This window comes from Pomacea canaliculata, linkage group LG8 (genome assembly GCF_003073045.1).
Source record: "Pomacea canaliculata isolate SZHN2017 linkage group LG8, ASM307304v1, whole genome shotgun sequence".
Classification (NCBI taxonomy): domain Eukaryota; kingdom Metazoa; phylum Mollusca; class Gastropoda; order Architaenioglossa; family Ampullariidae; genus Pomacea; species Pomacea canaliculata.
In genome coordinates this window covers 5,300,248-5,325,252 of record NC_037597.1, presented here as the reverse complement: position 1 = coordinate 5,325,252, position 25,005 = coordinate 5,300,248, and the positions used below count along the sequence as shown (strand labels likewise).

The 25,005-nt window shown below is 36.7% G+C and overlaps 1 protein-coding gene across 1 annotated transcript in view; it reads right to left on the bottom strand.

The window, feature by feature from the left end:
- Positions 1–1,458: 1,458 nt before the first annotated feature.
- LOC112569819 (spectrin alpha chain, non-erythrocytic 1-like) overlaps positions 1,459–25,005 on the bottom strand; it is a 93,550-nt gene continuing 70,003 nt past the window's right edge. The window contains 27 exon segments of the mRNA XM_025247810.1: positions 1,459–5,805; positions 6,107–6,132; positions 6,294–6,356; positions 6,661–6,900; positions 9,860–9,919; positions 10,615–10,803; positions 11,074–11,317; positions 11,934–12,375; positions 13,033–13,121; positions 15,945–15,956; positions 16,877–16,999; positions 17,444–17,626; positions 17,940–18,038; positions 18,193–18,382; positions 18,644–18,861; positions 19,254–19,380; positions 19,382–19,407; positions 19,628–19,819; positions 20,137–20,319; positions 20,680–20,814; positions 20,993–21,088; positions 21,253–21,453; positions 22,982–23,168; positions 23,503–23,633; positions 24,017–24,142; positions 24,347–24,484; positions 24,738–24,884. Of these exon segments, the coding sequence (XP_025103595.1) occupies positions 5,632–5,805; positions 6,107–6,132; positions 6,294–6,356; positions 6,661–6,900; positions 9,860–9,919; positions 10,615–10,803; positions 11,074–11,317; positions 11,934–12,375; positions 13,033–13,121; positions 15,945–15,956; positions 16,877–16,999; positions 17,444–17,626; positions 17,940–18,038; positions 18,193–18,382; positions 18,644–18,861; positions 19,254–19,380; positions 19,382–19,407; positions 19,628–19,819; positions 20,137–20,319; positions 20,680–20,814; positions 20,993–21,088; positions 21,253–21,453; positions 22,982–23,168; positions 23,503–23,633; positions 24,017–24,142; positions 24,347–24,484; positions 24,738–24,884 (4,041 nt within the window). The 3' untranslated portion in view covers positions 1,459–5,631.

The window sequence follows — 25,005 nt, the reverse complement described above, 5'->3', positions numbered from 1 at the left end:
TCGCAGGGCATGATATCATAATGAGGTGGATGCCAGGTCAACGGTCACGGCGCCCTCAATGCCGGGATAAAAACCCGATATTTGTTTGTCGAGAGAATGACCACGACCTGGCTCCTCAGCCGGCGACATGCGTCACGTGATTTGTGGAGTAGCCCTGCTGCTTCAACTCGTTCTGGAAGTTTTAAGCGAGTCAAACACAATGCGACCGGTGGAGGGCATCATCTGCCATTGTAATCTTTGCCCTGTGTTCACATGTTCGTGTGGTGTTCATTAAGAACTATGAACAGCTCGATCAGTGGATCCAGCAGCGGCGTCCGGAACTAGCCGGTTCGATATCCACGTTGTCACTAAGCAGCGCCCCACTCCCTCTCCAGCTGCACAGTATACCGGACTCCATAGATGGTTGGGGAAAGGTAAAGCATAAAGAGGGAGAGGAACAGGCACCACCCTCACAGAACCTGGCACCTCTGTCACCTCATTCGCGTACACCGTTAGGTCATGGGACCACCTTTACTTTTTTGTTGTTTTTTTAAGTGGAAGGAGTGCGGAATGTTGAATACGTTTAAAATCAAAACCAGACAATTAAAGAGTCTGAAAAAAGATTTTGTGTTAAGAAACTAAAAAAGAAAGACGGACAAAGAACACCAAGGTCTAAGACCACTGCCGAGAGCTCAGGACAAAAAGAGATGACAACTACGTCTGACAGGCTACCACACGCGGGGCTCATTATTCCCAATAAGTTTTAAGGACACACACACACAACAGAGCATTCTCTAGCTGCTTGTTCTCTGAACACACACACTTGCACGCCAACACCCGCGTCCTAACACATCCTGATAAGAACAATGTAGATTACCTGAACAGAGACTGTTTGCTTGAACTCTATGTATAGTGCAGGTGAGTGAGCGTTGACGCCTGCTTGCAAGAATTTATTTTTTTTTTTTTTTTATTTGTAGCTTTACATGTAGTAGTGCGTGTATTTGCTGTCTGCGAGTGTGTCTGCGTGTGAGATTAGTGTCTAGTGAGTGGCGGCTATCATCGAGACATGTTCCTGGTGTAACATCACTTGGTGAATAAATGAATTCTTCACATGAAATGTCTGCTGGTGAGTAGCGGGCGTGAAGGACAAGACACTTACCCTACTGTAATGACAAGCCCACAATTGTGAAATATGAGACGCGACTGCCATTGAATTTATAATCTAGAATTAAGTTTTGCAACATTATATACAGCTTTCTTGGTTTTTGATTATGCCTGTCAACCAAGCCATGTCCGTCATATCAAACTCATCCTCATCACAGGTCGTCTTGCGGTCACAATGAAGCAATCACGGGATTGTTTAACAAGTCATGATGTGCAAACCTCACACGTGCATACATGCATGAGCTGAGATCGCGCACACACACACACGAAGGTAAGCAAGTAGGAAGCGACAAACCACAACTAATGAAAAAAAGGTCAACGAATATAAATATTTTATTTTTAGCTTTTCTGTTAACATTCAAGTTACATATTTCTTAATCAATGAGTAGTCCTGTAACATTTTACAGACGCGAGGATATAAGTGTTATCTACATGGGTTAGTGGGGTGAGTCGCCAGCATCAGTCCAACAAGACCGAACTTTATCAACAGTTGGCAACGTCTCTGTAAAGCTTGTCACTCTTGTCATCGACAGCAGTAACATCTTGATTACATGCAACATGGCTACAGTTTTCACAAAATAACTCAATCATACTGGTTCCTAGTGCACATACACATGATGAGAGTTGTTATGAATGCAAAACATGGCAGCTGCAAGGGAGAATGATGAATATTTATCAAGGAAATTCAAATCAAAACTGCTCATCAAGAATGAAAATTTTCAGCATTATGTCTCATAGTGAAATTTATGAAAACTTCTCAAACCCATTAATCCTCAAAACAGCTGACATAACTGAATGATGAATGTTAATGTGTGGAATGTTTCCTTGTTTAGGAGAAACAAGCAGCTGAATGGTAAATGTTGAACCATACACACATTTTTCCCACTGTGTTGTAACATTGTTCAGCACTTCAGACATACTTGTCTTCATTCTATGATGACGAGAACTATGGACACACTTCAGCTTTTATTAATTAGGAAATGTGTAGTGCAGTCACACTGTAAAAGTACAAAATGGAGCATTTTTCATTCACTCAGACCAAGGCCACATAATTCAGACTTCTGTATGCCACAACAAACCTCATCCTCACAACCGTGGGAAGCAAAGTTGTCCAATGTGCAAGACCCTATGAATGCAGCAACATACTCCATTACAAGATCAAATATTTCGTATTCAACACACAGCAGTTGTTGCAAAGTAAACAAAGCCACATCAGAGTTGCTACATTAAAATGTTGTGCACTGTGTGGTTGGTCTTTAATGGGCTACAATTTGAAAAGCATAAATACATTTGCTACAAAGTTTTTAAAGCAAAAGGTTAATAAAGCTGGTCATATGTCATGACTTAATGACTTAAGTACAATGCTCAGAAGACATGATGGCTGAAAAGAAATAAATCATGAATGAACCAGTCAGTTTGACTGTAGCGCAATGACTGCGACTTTCTAATCTCAGTCTTCACAACTCAGCAAACTGTGAGCTGATGCTAAGGTGAATGGACCGCCATATCAATTGTACAAAAAAGCCCTTTAAGTGTGTTTTGATACAGCCTCTTCTGTGTGAATCCACCAGCAAATAATGAGATGAGGAGAACCAACCAAAGATATCATTAAAGTATTTATAGACATATAAATGCTCAATAACATTCAAATACCAGTCGTCACAGCATTCAAGTTTAAAAAAAAAAGACAGTTATAAATTAATTTTTCCATTGCAATCACTACTATGAATTTTGTCAACACTTAAAAAGGCCAGCAATAAGTCTTCTGCTTCTGGTGGCTATTATGCATCAAGAATCCTAAAGATGAGCTGTCTCTGGATCTTGATCCGTCAGTGATACAGGGCATCCTGAAAGACAACACAGATCACCAAGAGAGTCTAAAGCCCACAGGTATAAACTCTTGACCCAAACAGCCTGCTGCTAAGATGACAATTATGAATATAACTTACCGTGCAAGAAAGAAATTCCATATCATGGCTCAAACTAAAGTGAAAATTAAACTGTCTCCCTGTCTATAACTCCTAACCAAAATATATGAATAATACACTAATTAGTCAAATTAGTCAGCAGAACCACTTGGAAGTGGGAAGTGGTTGTGACAGACATCTATAAATATTATTTAAAATATTTCTTTGAAATGAAACTACAGTCAGCACCATACTGATATCACAAAGGCTTCATGATTTCTGAAACAGTGTAACTTATAATCATTTCAAAATGTTACTATAAATATTTTATGTATTTTGAACTATTTTTATCTGAGAGATCCTTGCTGATATCAGATTTTTAAAGTCAAGAATAGTTTGAAAAAAATCCTTGTGCACTTTATGAATGAAATACTACTTGCAGAAAAAATGTCAGAAAACACAAATTATTTTGTTATGCATCAAACACAAGTGATCAGGTACATGTCGGTTTGATAAGAATTATGCACATAGATCAGTGAATTATTTGAGGAACATTGTCAAACAATGGAGGAAAAAAACAAAAACTTAATTTTGTATGAAATTTACATTTGATATATGTCAACATTAACATTTAGGCATTTTATTAAATTAAAAAAACTAAATATCACAAGAATGTCTCCATAAAGCCTCCGCCTTTTAACTGCTAAACACACAATCATCTACTTATAATTTCTAGACTGAGAAGTTCATCAAGCTATAGCTTCTCTTTGGCCAAGAACAAGTGAAACTAATGTCTAGAAATTGTAAAAAAACCAGTTCATTTTTCTTTTAAGCTTAGTTGAAAGCTGCTAAATCACTCAATCATTTGTGCTTCGTCATATTGGCTGACAATATGTCATGGAAATAACAAATATAAATCATACAACATCAGCTGATCAGCCTTCAAGCAATGCCCCTTCATACTGATGCAAAAAAAAAAAAAAACAAAAAAATGAGTGGAGATTACTACTTACAGGACCAAAATGGACAAAACTGCATGTGCACGTCAATGCTTTTGACAGCATCACAAATTGCATTGAACAGTGTGCAAGCCTGTCACTACACATCCCTGTTCATGTGCGAGTGGGAGCGAGGGGATAAGAGAAGCGAAATGCACACAAGATGGCCGATGTTCTTGTCTGGAGTGTGAACTCATCTCGCTTGAAGCAGAGAAAGTCAGGGTTTAGTTCTGGTGATGGAATGGTCACCTTCTACAATAAATGTGCAGCAAATGTCAACAGGTGCAAATTGAAAGTGAGTAATGAGATGAACTACAAAGAATAAAGTAGAAGATATTCTTATGTTGGGTGTAGAAGGAATAATACGCGCAACAATTTAAAGATATTGAATGTGGTCTGTGAATATCTGACAAAAAAGGATCAGATCTTTCGGTAGAAGATGCATTTATATATATGTGTGTGCTCACCACACCTGTCTGAAATAAATGTTAGACTTGTTCACAATGCCTTTCAGAAAAATATTTTAAAAAATGTGTATCATTTATTAATCATCATCTGCTGAGTATGTGACCTCTGTGTAATCACATGAGTGAAAAATGTTCAATAAAGTTTTATTTTCTGTTGAATTGAAGTATCAACAATGCAGTTAAAAATGGTTATTAATAATAGAAACTGCACGGAGGAATCCTTCAACACAAGTAACAGGAGAATTCATGGATTTATTGCAAAGGAAGTCAACAGTCTACATAAAATATAGCTCAGAGTAAATAACCTCAACGTCCCGGTGTTGGTCTTTCCATTAAATACAGAAACAAAATGTCCATGATAGAACAAGGGTCACAATATTAATTGAAAAAAATGAATATATATTGAAGCTAAACAACTCTGTGTTAGCATTCTGTTTAGCCAACCAAAAGCAACACATCAGCTGCGTGCGTCTGGGACAATAAAAAAAAACCAAACCCATTAATATTTAGACTCACAATAAATGAATATTGCCATGAGTATCGATTGTAAAAAAAATTTGTTTATTTAACATATTTGAACAGAAATATTTTTATATTCAGCTAGCTTTCCTAAACTAAATATTACAAAATTATATGCTTAGATTGATTGGTACAAAGATTTTCTCTGGTTGCCGAATTCTCAAGTCAATGTTGATATTTTAACCTTTGAAGACCTACTGTCCTTCACCCACCCTACATACTGCAGTCACCTCCATCATACAGAATAATACAGGCTTTCAAACAACAAAGAAGTGAATATCATGCCATCATGCAACTGTGACACCACAGGCTTGTAAGGATACCTCAAAGATGACAATAAATTATACAATTATAATAAATCAAGGGAAATTAAGAGCATACATAATGTGACTTCCCTAAGAAATACTCATCCTATCAACTGTGGAATGCTATTCCAAACTAAAAACCATTTAACATTTACCCTAATACAATAACAATAAATGCATAGAAAGAAAACTTTTAGAAAAATAGTTCACTCTTTTTTAATTCAAAAACGGTTAGGCATAGCAATGTTGAATGTTTGGTCAGGAGTGCATTGCATAGGAGCTAGAATAAAGGTCAGACATGTGTTGCTCTGTCTTTGTCCTTCTTGCTGTCTTTATCCTTCTTCTTCTTTAAGAACCCAAAGACACCATGGCTGCGACGCTTGTCTTTGTCCTGCTTGTCATCTGTGTTGACTGGTTCTGAGGTTGGTCGTCTGCTAGGTGTGCTGGAGGAAGGACGGTACCTCATCTATTGCACAAATAACAAGTACAACGTACAGTAAGTCAAATTACTCCAAAAAGTTTGATTTAATGAAGTGGCAACAACTGTAATTCATATGATCAAAATTAATGCAAGAGTAAACAATCCTAACATTAGATGAATATTCACATCATGACAATGCTCTGAAACACACAGATGATTTGATAAATTGGTGAGTTAGAGGTGGATATCTCACGACAGCAAATCACTGATACTTCATAATTTTATCAACACGTCCACAGACCATATCAGGTCATAGTTAATTAATGGTAAATGCTGCTTTACTAACCTGTACCCCTGAGTCATCAAACTGATCTGGAAATTTGAAAAAACAAAACTCAGTTAAGGAAACTATCTTACTGTGAGCAGAAGATAAACAATGCAGAAAAGACAGCATTTAAAAGTTGTAAAAAATACAACCCAAAAATATAACTGAAAGTGTTACTTGAAAATAAAAATGAATCTAAAAGATTTACCTCTACTATGCTCACTGTCCACTGCAGTACTGTCTGGTGACAAACGATCATTCTGCTCATCATCTGAAACAAAATAAGCTATTTTCATTACTTCCTCCTGCACTTGTTCATTTCTACAAATATCATGTCTGACTAATGATGATTAATGGTGATTATGCTGTTATTCAGATTTATTTTTTCCTGCCTGTAGCATCCAATTTTATGCCATGCTGATGACAATTTCAAGCAAACAGAGTCAAGGGGCAGAAGTGGGAGACAAACAATGAAAGCTAAACGAATAATAACTGTCACAACTAAGAACATGTATTAGCAGAAAATGTGTGTGTGGTGACTTAAATGTACACGTCTATCAACGATTTGTGCTTACCTGAGATGCTTGTTCGGGCCTGTAATGAGACTTCTTCCTCTTCTTCCTTTGAAGGCGTTTGGTGCCAAGTCAGGTCGACCTCTTGTGAGCGCCAGTCATCATCTCTGGCACTGCTTCTTGCACTCACCTCCAGCTCCACTGCCAAACCCTTTTCTGTCCTTTGTTCAGCCTCATGCTCCTCACTGAGTTCCTGCTGGGAACCCTCTATTTCACGAGCAAACTGGTCTGATGGTTCCAGAGCTAGGGAGAGAAATCATGGAGATAACCAAGGAGTTTTGTTTTACACAGTCCTTGTACAATAATCATTTTTAAATATAATTGAATGTTGAAACATGTATGTATAAGCTGATAATTTTTAACACATTATATCTATATATAGATTTCAACTACATATGCATATTCAAAATAAACTGTTATTTAGGTTCATTTTTAATTCTTTATTATATCAATTGATGCTCCTTGTTTTACTTATTTTTTGACCCATTCACAGATTTTTTTTAAATGAATAAATGAATGAATTATAAATGTTAAATATAAATGTGTAATTCATTTATCCCATCTTGTCTTTGCTCTACTACCAAAGTGCATTTTTATTAGATATTAAGCGCTACATTCCCCATATGAGCAGCCTTCAGTTACTATTGAGCAGCTAAGATATCCTAGCTTCAGCACAACAACTTTTATTCATTATACTTTCATACTGTCAAGCATTACTCTACATGCTAGACTCATGCATGCCCACAACTCACTCATGCAGTATTATTATAACTGTTGGTCCAACCTCCCAAAAGCTGGACATAGTTTCAACTGTTATACCATTGAAAATGAGAATGTATGACATCCTAAATGGACAAAGTCTTCAAATGCTTATAAACAGAAACCTTTTACTATGCTCCGGTCAAAGGAAAGAAGATGATAGTTACTCCTAAAAGCATGTAGCACCCTATATTGGAATCTTAGGAAAACACTGAGAATTTTGATACCTTACCCCAAGTATTCATGTACAAATGAACATGCACCTGATGCACACATACACATGATGCAAATATTAATGTAACATACACGCAAGTGCATATGCACAGACATACATACGTGCACACACATGCAAAATACACACACACAAATATTCACACAAATATGCAGAGACATGCATGTGTGCACACACACACACTGGAGAAGGTGATTGTGGTGTTAACATGAAAACCAGTCTCGATGATGTAAACACCTCATCATGGAAGGAATGGAGGAATAAGCAAGGGAAAAGCAAAGATGAAGGAACAATGAGTTAGGAAGAGAGGGGCAATCAGCACTAGCAGCTCTTTCCATATGACCTCACAAAATTAATCCTCCCATCTCTTCACAGCCTCTATTTTGAACTTCAGAGTCGTTAGACTTTTAACAATCTTCTATCAGAAAGAATAATGCAATTTTTTAGTAGTTGGCTGATAAAAACATTTTCAAAGAAAAAACATTTGGAAAAAAAAACTTTTTCATAAATCACTCCTTCAAGCCTTAGTAATCCCCCCAAAACATAGCCACATGAACATGAAAAGAAATTTATAGATGGAGTAGCAGACTACCCTTTTACATTGCAAAAAAATATTGATGTGAATTTTTCTAAAGAATTTAAATGATTCATAAACTCGTAAGTTTCATAAACTGTGATACAGTCCAGACGACAGATAAATCTGAGAGCATTTGTGGTAAAGAGAACTTAGGCTGGTGTTGGAGCAAACATTGGCAAAAGATTGGAATGGATTTGCATGACTGAAGAGAACTGAAGAGCTGCAGTTCTCAGCAATGTCTTCAGTAAGATTTTGGACAAAGAAACAAACACACAAAAAAATATAAACTATAACCATCAATTTCAAAATGGCATTGCTCTGTGCACTGACAAGAAAATTTTTTTTTTTTTTTGGTAGACAACATTTTTTTTTTATGCTGCAAGATGCAAGAAAAGCTGGTGATAGATGTATGTAACAAAATAAAAAAAAATAAGCATCTCATGTGTATGGTGCTTTTACACCTGTTGATTAGCTAAAGTAAATTATTATCCTAGCAACAATAGCAGGTCAGCTTACACTAAGTAAGCAAGCAATCTGAGCTAGAAAAACACTGTTATTCACACTGGCACCATTTACAAGTGACTATGAGAGACAGTGGTCAAACATTTTTTCTGAGACAACTTTCACCATAAAATCACATACTGGAAACAAACTCCCTGGAAAAAAATTCTTGGGCTATGACCCTCTCATGAACATCTTATACAGCCCCAAACTGGTCATTTATTTTGATCCCCACAAATAAAAATGATAATTTTATTAAATCCAAATTATTATTTTATACCCCCACAAATATATATATAAAGATTAAAGTTCTTTAGAATCATTTTAAGTTTCATGTTCTTTTTCCTATTACCTGGCATAAGACAAATGTATCAACTACAAAGAAGAGATGCCCTGTTTTCACTTTGACAATGAAGTCCAAGAATGACTATGACCAAATGAACTAAGTGGAGCCAAAGAAGCAGCAGCATTGTCTACTGTGAAAGCTGTCTAAGAAAATGACCATGCCTTCTACAACTGAACAATGTGAAAGTGTGAATAACATCCACTGTCATCAAAGATTATGTTTGTCATCTTTGTGCCATCTCTGTGAAAGAACTCTGCACTATAAGGACACAAAATTGCTTTCTTCACCATGTCATTATATATTTTGTGGCTAATCATGGCAGTTATTGACAATTTGCAACTTTCATCATAAATCTTCTTAAAAGTACCAATGGAAATAAAAAAAAGGTATTTACTCCTTTGCTTCCTAAGGACTATTCCCTTTTCTGTTCACTTGAAGTTGCACAATCTGGTTTCATCATCACTTTAATATGCGCCAATATTTTAACTGACCTTAGTTTAAAAAAAAACCAAAAAAAAAAAACCATAGTGATATGCAGTATATAAAACTTGTTTATTAAATTTTATTGCATTTATTGCATATCTTATATATGCAAGAAAATTTAATAAACTTATTTTTTACTCTTATGGCACGAAGATGCAGTCACTCAGCAAGATGCAAACAGAAGAATAAAAATAAAAATGATTCTCCCCCTTTCCCCCAAAAAAAGAAGATAGGAATTTTTGATGCAGAGTGAGCACAGCAAGTCTCAAATCAAACCAAAACCCATGGAAAGTTTTTAGGTCACCTTCATCACCATCTGCCTCAACACGTTCAAATTCCAAATGGCCCATCATTAGGGGCTCCTCTGGAAGGCAACAACAGCACAAAATATGCAGGGGTTTTTTTTTTCAGTAACAGCTGAGATGTATACACTTCTAACCTACCTCCAGAGTGCAAAAAGCATTCTTCTTCTGAAGGCTCTATCAAGGCGCTATGGCCTTAGTTTCAGATATGCAAATCTGTAAAAACCTTTAGCATGTAATTATGCAAAGCTCTATCACCAGCACTGTTCTAGGATACTGTTTGTGGAGACGAGTACCAGGTGATGGCATCTTAATCTCAGCAGCAATACACAAGAAAAGATATAAGGCAGCATGTTGACACAAAAGAATAAAACTGGATATACCAGTGATAATTTCAGCTCAGGTTTTAGTAACATATTCAAAGTTAGCACAATGCCTGTCTACCACAGGAAAGCCACACTTCTCTAGGGTTATCCTAGGAGTCACAGTGGTCCTTTAAACTGACAATTATTGTGTGCCAAAATTTATTTTTAATGACTGTGAGTTTTAAGTATTATTATCATGATAGATACACTTTCTATAATTGTCAGTAATCTCCTTATGATTAACATTTTGCTTAAACTGCTTGAATACAAAGATTTAATCTTGCGTGAAAAGATTACTGAAAGCCAGAAATTACTTGTTAAAGCAACGCTCACTTAGCACTGTGAAGTCTTGTTAAAGTTTTAACAGGTTAAAGAATGGAGCTGAACAGTACCTGCATAATGGTGAATTTTGGTCATCCAATCATGCATTTCCTCAGCTGTGTGGAACTCTAGCAAGTACTCGGCACCATCATAAAGATGAAGCCGTAAAACATTCTGTTTCTTGGTGTAATCTGTAGCCACCTCACTCATGCACTTGTGAATGTTCACAGGGGGAGCTGCTGCCTGACTCTCCAAGAATGCTGGACATACCAATATATCATTGAAGCACGTATAATTCATGTGATTATGTTACAAATACTATTTACTTGTCAATGTCATGACATGTATTCCATGTTTACTTTTCACCTGGCCTCTCAAGTGCCTTTATTTTGCAGCTGGATTACCTCAACCCTAATCTTCTCATCATTAAAACATCAGTATGCTGAATAAAAATGGTAATCATAACTGGCAGGTCTCAAGGTCTGATATGTAAATATGTGGTTTGAGCCCCTTTCATCTGTATTCACTACCTTCTCTGTCCTTGAAGAAACAAAGCAGCTGGCCAAACAGGACTGTGTAGAAAGTCTTCCATGAGCGTATGGTAGCTTTTTTGCCACCACTCTGGAGTTCTTGCTTCCTATCTACAAAGTTTTCCATCACAGCTGGTGGCAGGTTCGTTGGAAGCTTGTATTTGTCTTTAAAACTACGTGTGCGGCGCCGGAGGTTAAAACTTGGTGTACGCTTAGACTTCTTAGTCTCATCTGTGTCTTTCACCTGGAATTTAACAGTTTGAAAAAAAAAGTTTGACAGCGAACAGAAATGACTCACCACCATGTAAGTGGGAGTGCTCCAAAAGTTGCAACAATGCAGTAGTCAGTAATGCCATGTTGTCACAACCTTTAGAGTGATAGTGTTTTCTTGCAATTGAAATGTGTGCCAAACTAAGGCTATTGCCACAGCTGTTAAGTAGCTCTATGATATTGACCTAACAACATAATTTTTATTTAATTTTCTTTCTCTAAGACTTGCAGTCCATGACCAGAGGGGTTAGAGTTATGAGTTGTGGTGTTACTTTTGTTTATTTTGCTAACTGCATGAACATTATAGTCTGCAGAACAGCCATGGAATGGGAATGATGGCACTTTCAGGTTTGCTCAGTCAAGTCCCCTAACTCCTACTGTCATGTTACCTGGTAACCTGGTTATGTGGCAAAGGAGAAACATAAAGTCATCATAATCTCATGATTCACTCATTTTCAGAAAGAAGTTATGAATGTAAGAAAGGAGGGCGAGACAGCCCACACAAACACAAAAAAAAACTTAAAATAAATTAGGGGAATTAACTGAAATCATTTACCTTTGAATTCAAGAGAAAACATTACTTTGCTTACCTGTTCTGGACGCTTTTGGGTTGGGCTGACAGGGGGAGACAATCCACCTTTTATCGTGTAAGATGGTGACATGGGGAGCTGTGATACCAAATCCGTTGGTTTCTCAGCTACTGCTGCTGGTGCTGCTGGGAGTGGGGGAGGTAAGTGTGGTAACTGAGGAGCTTCTTCTCCTTCTTCATTAGAAGATGATTCTGAAGGTCGTCTTGCTAATACCATTTCTGTGACAGGTTCAGGTGAATGAGGCGGGGTTTCTTCCACAGAAGTTTGCTTGAATTCAGCTGCTTTTTGCAATGAAACAGAAGGAGCTGATGTACCTGACTGCTTGAAGCTAATGGCTCGCCTTACATCTGTACTGGTGCCTTCTCCTCGAGGAACTATCTTGATGCTCTGAGAGCGACCAATCAAATTCTTTACTGTGGAGCGATCCAGTTTGTCATCTCCCCTGTCACAAACCATGCAAAGCTAGCTTTAAAAAAAATATATATATATACAGATAAACATCAACAATCCAATTATGAATAAAAAGCTCAATAAACCATGTTGGTCTTACTAATATCTGAATGAACAATGTCTTCCATCATACATTACAGCTGCTGAATACAGCAGAAAGTAATCACAGCACAGTATCCAATAGATGAATAAATAAATAATAGCTTGGTGATCATGTTATAAAAATAAACATTAACAAGTGATGAAAATGATAAAGCTATCAAAAGATGTTATATAATTCTGCTACAAATGAAAACTCCATTATATCATTTAAAAGGTATTAACAAGGCATAGAAATATTCTGATATTTTCTTCCAATATTTCTGAAACTTTAAAATCTGCCTTAAAAACACAACTTCCCATTTCCCAACAATGATTTGATTGAAGAGGGCAAAGACAACTGAGTCTTTCTGTGCATCTGTGTTACTGCTTTCAAGTAAGCAAAATGTTAACATGCAGTTTCAAGAAACATGAAAGAATTGATCTCTCCTATCGACTAGCAAAACAGTACGTAAGAAAAGTGCATGCTAAAAGAGTGATTGAGTGAAAATCTCTGGAGGCACCAAAGGAAAGTTCATGCTAAGAGAGTGGTTGAGTGAATGCCACTCACTTCTTTTCTTCTTCCTCATCAGACCCTTCCCTCTGGCGCCGTAACAGAACCTCACGAGCTTTGCGCTGCTCTTCTTCTCTTCGACGCTCCTGCAAAGACCATCTTAAAGTGTCAAACATAATACACAACAAATAGACCAAACAATATACCTAGTCAATCACAGGCTATGTCAAAACAGCAGACACAGCAATTTGTCTTCATTTAAGCAGATGGAAGTATACATGCAAAAATGACATCTAAAGTTGTAAAATATAGCACTTGAAACAACTTCTAATAAATTACACAGTCAAGAAAGAAAAACCTAAAGATACAGAGGTTTTAAGTTAGATAAGAATATAAGGAATTATGATCAAAAGACCAGAAATGCATAGAAAGGTCAAAATGCTCAGAACAGGCAGTACATGGTAAAGCTGCAAAATATTATTTGCAACTTTATACAGAGAGTTCTTACTTCTTTTAGACTCTATTTTTTACTCATGAATATTAAGGATCCTGAATCTGATCATACGTGTTGATGATTTTAGCAGTTATTGTAGATGTGTATTTGAAATCATGTAAGCCCATGAAACCATTTCATATAAAACAGTTAATGTATGAATTCAGCAGTAAGTTATAAGTGTTAAGATATAATAAACAGTTTTAAAACAGAAAAGTAGTTTTAGGACTGCACACTAAATGATGCGCTTCTTGAATAGTTAAATGATCTATGGTTACAGAGCATGTAGACATGACTAAAATTTAAAAAATAAAACAGCACAGCTTTGCAATTTTTCCAGATATTCTGAAGCAAAATGCACAGTCACATGCACACAGACACACTCCACTTTCACACTTCTACTCTTTTCATGTGCAAGCGCACATCCATCCCTGGATGCAAAGAACAATCAACTACAAATGAATCCATCAATGACCAATTTTACATGCACATCCTTGGTATCTGCCCTCTCTCTCTCTCCTATACAAGTTTTAAATTAAAAGCTAACTGAAATAACCACTACCCTTAAACTAATGCTAAGTATTTTCCAACTTGTTCCCAGTCAAAGACCACAAATTTTATTTTGTCACTCACAGCTATAGACCACGTACTGACCTTCACCTTCTCTGATTGTGATGGTTAGGGCAAAAAACTGCAAGAGTTAGGGGTAAAACCTGCTCACCACAAAACAGTTTTCTGCCAGTTTTAATGTTACAGCTTCCAGCATGGTTTCACAAGCAATCTTACCTCATCTTCTATTGATAAAAGTGTCCATACATTAAAGAGGCTTTGTGGACAATTTTATTAATGGCAAGAGGTACAAGTGCTCATGCAGTCCATGTCTGGGGTGAAGGAGGCCCTCAAGTTATGTGTTAGCAATAAGATCTCACACGGATGTAACATTGTTAGCAATTCAAGATCTCACAGGGATGTAGAGCTGTTAGCATGGAAGCTCAAAACCCTCCAGATTTCCAACAATTACTTTTTAATGAGGACACAAAGCCCTAATTAAATATGTATAGTATTAACATTAGATACATTTGTTATTCAGAATTAGATTGATGTTTCAGAACCTCAAAAATGGCAGATGTTAAGTGCAGCAGTGCTTATATTAATTGATGAACATAATTACCTTCAAATAACATTTTCACTTATTCTACCATTATATATTTGTCAGTTTATTGACTAACTTGCTTGTTTACTGTTCTTTAACTCTTCCTATTAATTGGCATCCATTATTCAACTTGACAATTTTTACATTTATGTGTTTAACCTGACAGCAAAAACTAAATTATAATGGAGCAGAATTAACAGCTTTGCAAATCATTTAATGTGGAGAAAACTTATGCACTCTGCAAAGAAATTTTAAATGCTTATAAAGAAATGACTGACTATTAACACTTACCCTACCAATAGACTAAAGAAGTGTTTCTCAGAAACAATGAAAATATTATATACAACTAAATTTTGATAACTGCCACTCATCATGCAACATAACCATAAAAAAGATTAAAGAAATGAGATGTTTGTCATTTATAATAGTATAACCCTTCACTGAAAGACAAATGGCCACCATAATTATATGACCATTACAAATTAACACAAACTTAACTTTTCAGCCTTTCAAGTAATTTTAAATATACAATTTAACATTTAAGAAAACAGCTAACAAAGATGCATACTTTTGGTGGCCTGTTGTCTATTTTAGGCTAATCAGCTAAAGATTGTGTTGTGTGCATTTGTGAGAGAGAGAGAGAGACTGTTAAATATCAACCTAATCAACTTTTGCATTTTCATAGACCAAACTTTGTGGGAAAGAATGGTTCAAGCCAAAGGAGGTGAGAAGCACACTGAATGCTAGCAACCCTAATTGTCAATCTTTGCTAATTGCTTTTATCTGGCCTGACAAGTACCTTTTGACAGATCTTATCCATTTTTCCTGCCAGATGGTGAAAATTCAGCCTTATTTAGCTAAGTTCTTTTGAAGTTTATTTTAACTATTATTTTTATCACTACATATTACTCAATGTCTTACGCTGTGTTACTTTACAACATGATGCAGCAGAACACCATATCCCATGAGAAAAAAAGGGGTAAGAAACTGTTTGAAAATCCAACAGATTTTTTTTTTAAAGTACAAAAAGCTGTAATTACATTAAACCTTTCAACAACAACAAAAAAAGCATCAAAATAGTTTTAAATCTTAATGTTCCTGTAGCTGATTCTAAAGACCAAGAATAAAAGCATGAAAATTATATTTCCCAACAAAAGAACAATAAAAGAAATTAAACAGTATATAACAGCACTTCCAAAGAAGCAGAAGCAAATTTGTAAGCACACATTTATCCAATTACTCAAGGAAACAGCAGCTAATTAGAAATGTCTATGCAGCAAAATAGAGGTAAAAGGGTTTAATAACATTTAAAAAACGACATACAGCCTTTTGTGTCTGCAAGAGAGAGATATTCATAAATTAAATAAATAGATAAATTAAATGACTGATAATTCAATAAGTCACTTGAGATTTTTTCCAGTATATTTTCAAGATGTCAAAATTTTGTATGAAAATTATAAAGTCACTAAATAATTCATTAAATATAAAAAGGATTTGGAATATGCTGTTAGAAATACCTAGGAGATCATTAAATAAAGATGAAAACAAACTTTTAGGACACTATAATGCTCAGGGAAATAGACAAGTGTTTTGCTGGAAATGCTTCAAAAACATGTGCTATTACTAAATCTGCTGCAAATGAAACCAACATTCTACGGTTGCAGCTACTTAGCTTGTAAGATTCTATCTATAGTGCCACATGAGACAACCTCCACCAAGTCAGGGTTAGTATTGCCCATCTCAACAGGCATGCACAATTACATCAGGACTTTTAAGAAAATGCAACAAGTTTTGTTCTTAACATTGCACACTGTTTTAAATGAAAATGTAAAAACCTTTATTCTCTTAAGAATTCTGACCTCCAAAGGTGTAAATATATACATGTCTTTTACCTCAAGAATACAAGAAATACTATGAAGTCATCATTCATGCAAGTGTACTGTGGCTTATTGTTCCCCCAACCCACCCCCCAAAAAAAAAACCCAAACAAAACAGCACATGCTGTGAATCTTCAGGAAATAAACATCAGAGCAGGAAGCTTTCACCTGTGCTTCTACAAGACGGCTCTTCCATGTCTAACATTACTCTATGCCTTTAGCTAATTAGACATTCAGCAGAAGAATATATTAGAAAACATTCTGTAATATTAAGTACTAAACTGTCCGCACTAAATGAAGTAATACTAATGAAACTATCAACAAGCCAAAAAACAAAAAAGAAGAAAAACCTAAAATACAGCGCTAACAAGATCTCACCTCCAAGATACGCTCCTGCTCCCTCTTGCGCAGCTCCTCCAGTCGCTCACGCTCACGCCTGGCTTCATCCTCCACCTGCTGCTGCTGCTCTTTTAACTTCTGCTCAGCAAAAGCATTCTTCACCTGCAGGGAAGAAAAAAAAGCCAGATGAAGAACACCGGAAAGTTATTCTGTACAGTACCTCAAATTACATGATCCTCGCCCAGAAATCAGTCTGAAATTTGAAACAAAAAGGATACACCGAATTTACCATTTAATGGCACATTTGTTGAGCAATAAGTCGGCTTGCTCTGGATCTGTCTGATACTCTGTGAAGGTATGTGTGTGCATGTGAGAATAAGTTCTTTTACGAGTGCTGCATGAATAGCTGTAGCAAGAGTGGGCGCTTTCTAAAGACCTTAATTATTATTATAAGTGACTGTTAACTCAAATTCACATATACAAAATCAAAGCTGGGCAATCCTAAATGGGGTGAATCAACATCCAGAAATAGAAAACATTTAAGAGGAATGGGTATCCATACAACTGATAATCTTATCCAACATTTTATTTCTGTGTTAATCTCACTTTTTCATTTCGACTCAGAGCATTGACCCTATCTTCCTGTGCTGCTACAGTCTTCTCAAAGTCTGCATGCCTACGAAGCAGAAGTTCCACACCATCAATGGACTGGCCAAAGTTCTTTTCTCTTAGCTGTGGCTCTCGCAAGGTCATCCAGTTCTCTATCTGTTCCATCTCATGTCGAAGTTGCTGCAATGGAAGTCAGATATTTATTTCTGCCCTCTACAGACCATACATGAGGACATCTAGAGACATGAACAATAAGAACATTCACTAACAATTTACAAGGGCTAAAAAAAGTTTGTATAAAGACTACAGATTTTTTTTTCTTTGCCTTGTAAATGTTTTCTTCATGCTGAAATACATTTCACTGCTCAAGTTATTGAAACAAAGTGTATGGCCAATGATGAACATTTGCATGTGTTTCAAGAATCAAGTTCTGCTTGATGCTGCAAGTGGCATAATATTTTTCACATACACAGAAGTTTCCCTAGTGAACTACCTGTGCTTCCAGATTCTGTTGATGAAGTTTTCGACGGTGCTCCAGATTCCGCAACAGGCCTTCGTGTGACTTGTCTAGCTGTTTGATCTTCTCTTCAATCTGTATACAAATATTTTTAACACTCACTTACAGCCAGTTACAAAAGAGGCTTGTAATGATAAAGTATCAAATGTTTATCTAATAAGTATCGATATGTAAATCTTTGCACTCTGGTTCAGCCACTTCAAGGCTACTGAATACAGGTATGACTCACTTCTTTTGACAAAAAGTGGTGTTTGGCAATGAAGTCATTGCCTGTGTTGCGGAACTTTTCAAAAGCATCCTGCCTGCTTTCCACCTCTGCAGTGTGCTCCTTGTACCGAACCATCATGCTTTCAGCTGTTGGTAAGTCTCGTGCCAGTTCGTCAGCTGTGATAATGGCTTGCATTTCTGAGATCCAGGCCCTGTGATAATAAATTGTAGAAAGAAATAATAGACAAATAAGTATTTAAGCCAGGAAATTCAGATTCAACTATGTGCATAAATATAAATCTTTGATTTATCTTCAAAAGTACTTCATCCTGACAGTACACTTATTTCAAATGCTTAACATTTGATTCACCATAACTGACTGCTATCTCACAACTTTTTATTAATAAAGTTCATTAAAAGATGATTTATGTGAGATTACACTTAGTAAGTACCTCAACACAAGTCATACTTACGTCAGTTCACGATAGTCATTGAAGTACATCTGAAGCTGTTCTGCCTGCACCAGCTTTTCTTTTCGAATCGTGGACTTCTCCACCAAGCCGTTCCATGCTTTCACCATCTCCTCATGTTTAGCAGCAATGTGCTGCTGAGCATCTGGGAAATGAACAATAAGTCGCTCTGCCTCCTGTGTGATGCTCTCCACTTGCTTACTGATAGCTGCCAGGTCCCGCTATACAACAAACATGAAGCAAGTATGAGACACATGAAATGAAATCAACTACTCTGACCTCACTGTTTTCACTATTTTTCTGCTTCAATGTTTGTCTCTTTTCTTTCTTTGCATACATCTAAACTTGATGATTCACTCATGACTTAAGTGAATATGTATACATCTATAAACATTTTATGCGACTCCTCCACTTTACCTTGTGCACATCATAAGATATAAATTATTGTACACTACATCTCCATCTCAATTTTCTCAAATCAGCTCATATTGGTGTTATCAGGTATATATCTCTACATGTAAAATTTCAAACACAGTAAAAGTATTTTTTGTCTTTTCCTCCAAACCCCTATATTTTCACAGTAAGCATGCATTTTCTGCCTGTTAGCTTTTACCTCCAAGCCGTCATGTCTGCTGATTAGGGCCTGAACACTTTCAAGGTCATGTCCAAAATCATCACTGCTGACAATCCCAACTTTCTCTTGGATCCAATCCAGCGTGTCATCAGCATCTCGTCCATACATGCACTTCTTTAGCCCCAGCTAATGCCTGGCATGAAAACAAAGTGGAGAACATAACAGACGATTCCATATGCAAGTATGGCATACATTTATGCATGCAAGCACATGCACACACAGTGTTGTCTTTCATGGCGCTAATACATTAGTTTGTTACACTTCATCACTTGATGCTCAAAAGAGAAAGATTACAAATGAAAATTATACTTCATAACTCTATGCACAAATTCACATATAAGATACACACAAACCTCTTGCCGTGCTTTGGCAACTTCAATCAACTCTGCCCACAACTGCTGGATATCAACTCGGCGCTGCCGAATGTTGTCTGCCTCAAAGTGGCCATTACTAAGCATGGAATCAGCCATAGCAAAAACACGTGTCACCCTGTGTTCACTGGTGTCCAGCTCATGCATGAAGTCTTCAAACTTTGTCTGCAGCAACTTCAAACAAAGATCAAGACTCTGTAAACCCCTTGTTATTACACAATTATTAACAATAATCAAAAAGAATTTTAAGTTGCTGAAAAAAAGATGAAAGGCATGGAAATATATACAGCCTTTCTACTGTAACAGCCAAATAAACATCTCCAAACATTTGGGGCATTCATCCACCCTCAATTAGATTAATTTTTATGTCCTGAGAAAACATCAAGTGCAGTACATTCTGCTAAACTGTGAAGTTCTGTTACTTTAGTAAGAAGTTGTAGAGATTTACATAGCAAGAATAAGATTATTTGGAGCTTTATGTGGAAACCAACCTCAACATGTTCCAGATCAGTGCCATAGTCTTCAGAGCCTGCTATGAGACTTTTGTCAGAGATCCAAGTGGCTGTCTCATCTGCCTCATGGTAAAACTCAAACAGCTTTTTACTGTCATTGAGCTTTTTCCGTCGCTGATTAACAAGGTCCTGAAGTCTCCTGTACTGACGTTCTATCTCTCCCTGAACAAACAATGACATAATCCTTTGATCGTTTTTCATCATGCTTCATACGATTGTGTCCTGGCTGTATGTAAACCACTGAAGTATAATTCTATACTATATCTTCTACTGCAGCCTTAATAAATTATCATGACTTTATACCAATGGATGCCTAAAATAAATGCTCATAAAGAGAAAAGGAAAAAAGAATTATTTGTGACTGTTCAATATTATAGGGATCAATAACTTAATTCCCACTCGCTACCATTTACAAAAAAAGAATCTTTAAGATCATGAAGGTAATGAAAATAAATGAATTTAAAAACAAAAACCAGCCTATAGTTACAGCTGCATGAAAAATTTCCCTGAAATATCACAAACCTGTGTTCTCTGGATATTTTCTGAGTCATAATGGTTTCTGTCAACCAAACTGCGACTTAGTGCAGACAGCTCCCCAATGCTGTTGCTAAAATTGTCAATGTCACGGTCCAATGCATCCAGCTTTTTCATTAGAGCCTGCACAAAATTGATTTAAAAAATGCTTCTGACAATGTGGATGAAGTCTTTAACTTTGTAAGGTATTGAAAACACAAATATCTCTTTCTAGTTTCCACACATTACACTATTCATCAGCAAACCTTAAAAAAAATGTTTATCAGCAGATTAATTTAATCCTCATACAGCAATCACTTACCAACACTGAATCTTCATCTTTGCCTAGATCTGAACTTGTAAGCTGGGGTATTTTTTCATTCATCCAAAGTTCCAGTTCATTTACTTCTGTGTAGAACTGAAATCAAGAAATAAGCTTAGATGACCTTGAGTGGGACATGCAAATAAATGGCAATCATTCTATTTATAAAGAATCAGGCAAAAAGTGCCCTTTCTTGAAAATGTGCTACAGCATCAATACAAATGTACAGCAAACCAAATCCAGAAGAGCCTGCTCCTTACTTTCTGAGCTTCCAGTGCAGCCTGCAGCTTGAGTTTGCGGTTGGAAGATGATGATTTGAGATTTCGCAGTTCATGAGTCAAGTGTTCCAGCCTGTTTTCAATATCCTGTGTTGCAAAGTGCTTTGTGCGAATCATCTTCTGAGCTGATGATGTGACAGCATCAATCAGAGGCTCATGAGCAATGATCTCTGATTCCAATGCCTGCAGAAGTTACAACAGAAAATTACAGCTTGCATAATGGACCAGTTTGTGGAGCGACTTTTCTTTCATGCAAGGAGCTTTATAAATATAAACTAAAAATTCCTGTAACAATGGAAAAAACAAAACATTTCCTGTGTGATATTCTTATGAGTGGGCAGATGGGTTCTCATTGAGTTTTCCTGGATTAAAAGATAAAAGGTATGTCCAAAAAGTTTACAGACAGAAGCCCATCACACAATTTTTTCTCTAAATATTATTCAAAATATGAGTGACTTCATCTCACTAGCAGGATAAGTAATAATGAAACTGTAAAGATCTAGTCAGGAGCATATTTTCTCTTAATGTAATAGACACATAATCATTTGTCAGACAATAAGGAATATGTAATAAAATAATTCCATAAAATTTTCAATTTGAAGACCTTTTAAAAGTCAATATCAGTTTCTTTTTTGCACGCACGTCAACTACTATAGACACGAATATGTGAGCAAAAATCAAACTAAAAGTTTTCAAAAATTCTATCAGCAAGTTCCATCATACATCTGTCTCAATTCAACTCAACAAAAAAGTGAAAATTGCATTCCTTTGCATCCTGAAAAAAATAAAAGGTGATAAAGCAAAATAAGTTCTAGTGATGTTCTGTGTTGAGGTGATCTGTGATTTATAAAAATATATAAATATATCCATCTTAAAGCGAAAATGGTATCCAGCTTTGTATGCATCTATTGCTCTGACATAAAGAAACCAGAGATCACATTGTGAAACACAGCATGCTACACCACATAAAATACCTCCTCTTCAATGTCTTCCAGACCCCATATGTTTTCCTGTGCAAAAAATAAGGCGACATCCTCAAATATCTTGAAGATCTGATTTTATTTATCAAAAATGTCTCCATGTGCGCTAAAAACTCACCCCTTCCTTGAGCATTACTCCTAATAACAGTCCACGCAATGCTAGTCCATCTTCAACTGTTCCCCCACTTCCCCCAAACTTTTTTTCATCTACTGGCTACTTCCCTACTTCGTCTCCTGCAAAATCATGATACCCTCAGTTCTTACTAACTGATTCTTCTTTCGCATTTTCTGTATTTGTCTTTTGTTAGTCATCAGTACTGTTCTTTATCCTTCTGTTCTTTGTATGCTGTCCAGTCTAATGCTTGTCTAAAGTGCTAATATAAATCATTTATTATTATCTGCGTGAAAAAGCACAATGCTAATAGTGGTATTGATTTACAGTTTAGCCACTGAGGTCACTGAGTGAGGCTTCCCTGTAACAATTAAGGTCCATGGCATCCAAATTTATAGCAAAATGATACCACAAAGAGACAAGATTTTGTATTAATGACTGCTGCTTTTCTGATCAAAGTTGAAAAGGTGAAAGTCCAACCAACTAAGCTTATTTAGGTTCTATGCACCACCACCATAGAATCATATATTAAACTTACACAGAGCAGCAAAACTGTCTAATAACAAGAAATATCTTGGACACTTGTCAATTCATAGTACAAAAGGAAGGGTAAAATAACCTGGTGTTTCTTCATCAGATTCTGGACTGAGGTCAGAGAGTTGCCCAGATCTGCAGACTCAGCCACTGGCCTGCGATCCTGGATCCAAGACAATTCATCTTCCACATCCCTGAAGAACTGGTACATGTTCAATGCTTCCTCCAGGTTATCTCGGCGTATGTGACATGGCTCTGCCAACCCATTATATCTAAAACATAAAGAAAAGTAGTGTTACTCTAGTAGTCTACTAGAATGGATCAGCAATGTTTAATCAGTAACTTGGATCAGTAAACGTTGCTTATTGTCATTCTTCCACTTGGAAAGGTACTGGGTGGCCAGAGGGAGTTCTCTAGTCATAGCCCCAAGCAATCTTCTCTTTATAGTGCACTATTACCAGACTATGAAGTCTTCTCTTTCATAAATAAAAGTGACCATAAAAGTCACAGTAAGTTTTGTCCCAGAGGCACTTTTATGTAAAGAAAAAAATGATTATGACCCAGCCTTCGTTAATTCTTAATGATTAAGGAAGAAAAAATCCCTACCGTTCAGAGACTGTCCTGGCACTGCTCTGCAGTTCCTTATTCATGAAGTGCTTGGCTTCTTTGAAGACCTGTGCTGCATCAAGCACTTCTTGAACCTTCTCCTGGTGGTTTGCAATGTCCTGCTCCATTTGCTGCAGCAGAGAAAAGAAATGCGTAAGCATGTGAAAATACAACATCAAAGATCAATTGATCAATGGTCCATTGTTGAGAAGACAATAACATACTTCCCCAACAAAAAGACCACAGAGAGAGAAAAGATAAGAAAAGAAATAAGAAAAAGGTTATAGATTTGCTTCTGCAGCACTAATGGCTAAACTTAAAGATAACTTCATCATCACTTTGGGACACAGATGACTTTCAATAATCTGGATAAAGAAGTGCGCAACTATCACTTTATGCCCCCATAAATCACCACAATAAACGGTACTACTTCATCACCTAATCAAATGATGATATATGAGTACCCCTAATAAATAGTTAATTCAGCTGTTTAACTCCAGGCCTAATGCCAAACCTGATGTTTCTTGAGAAGACTCTTGACTGAGGACAAATCCTTGCCATGATCTTCAGATATGAGCTGGTTCTCAATGTCATCCATCCAAGTGTTGAGATCCTCAACCACATGGTTGAACAGCAGAGCCTTGTCACAAAGCACATTGGGAACAGAGTTAACGACAAAGCAACATAAAACCGTCTGTAATAGTTCACAAGCTGCAGATTGATAATTACCTGATGGTCTCAAATGAACTACTCATTTATCACTCGCAAAACATGTTGGACTGACTGGTAAAGCCAAAAAACTATGTTAACGTGTATTGTACAACAAATGTATACTAGTTTTCACCTGGTGAGCATCCTGAAGACGGTCCTTCTTGTCTGCACTTGCAGCAATCAGGGCTTGCCAACTCAGCTCTAGCTCCTCAAGACGTCTGTGAATGTCCTTCCGGGCATAGTGACCTGCCTCCACCAGACTGCTTCCCTCCTGGAAGAACATCTCTGATCATTATGTGACATGTTCTTTGTGGTACATATCTATCTCTGTTCAACTATGCAATTTATTTCCATGCCAGGACCAATTTTCTAAAATCATCAGCAACACTTTCATATGCTGTAAGTGTAACTAAAACTTTCCCCTTTCAACCACCTGTATGTAATTTCCATAATTTCTTTTCTCCCTCAGCCACTGATTCACTCAATTCCCCTACAGCTTTATCTGCCTCAGCATCACCACTCACCTCTACAACAGCATCCACCCTGTTTCTATTAGCTGCAAGCTCGGCCTCAAATGCTTGGTGTTTTTGCAACTTGGCTTGAAGGTTGGTGGGGTCACGATAGGATTCATCCAGTGCCACCTGCAGCTTTTCATTAATCCATCCTGAAACCTGTGATGGTAGACAAAACACCAACAAATCATGTCATCCAGTTCCATTCTATTCATAGAGTGACATCCTGTCTTGTGTCCTGCTCATATATATATAAACATATCAAGAAGATTTAGGTTAG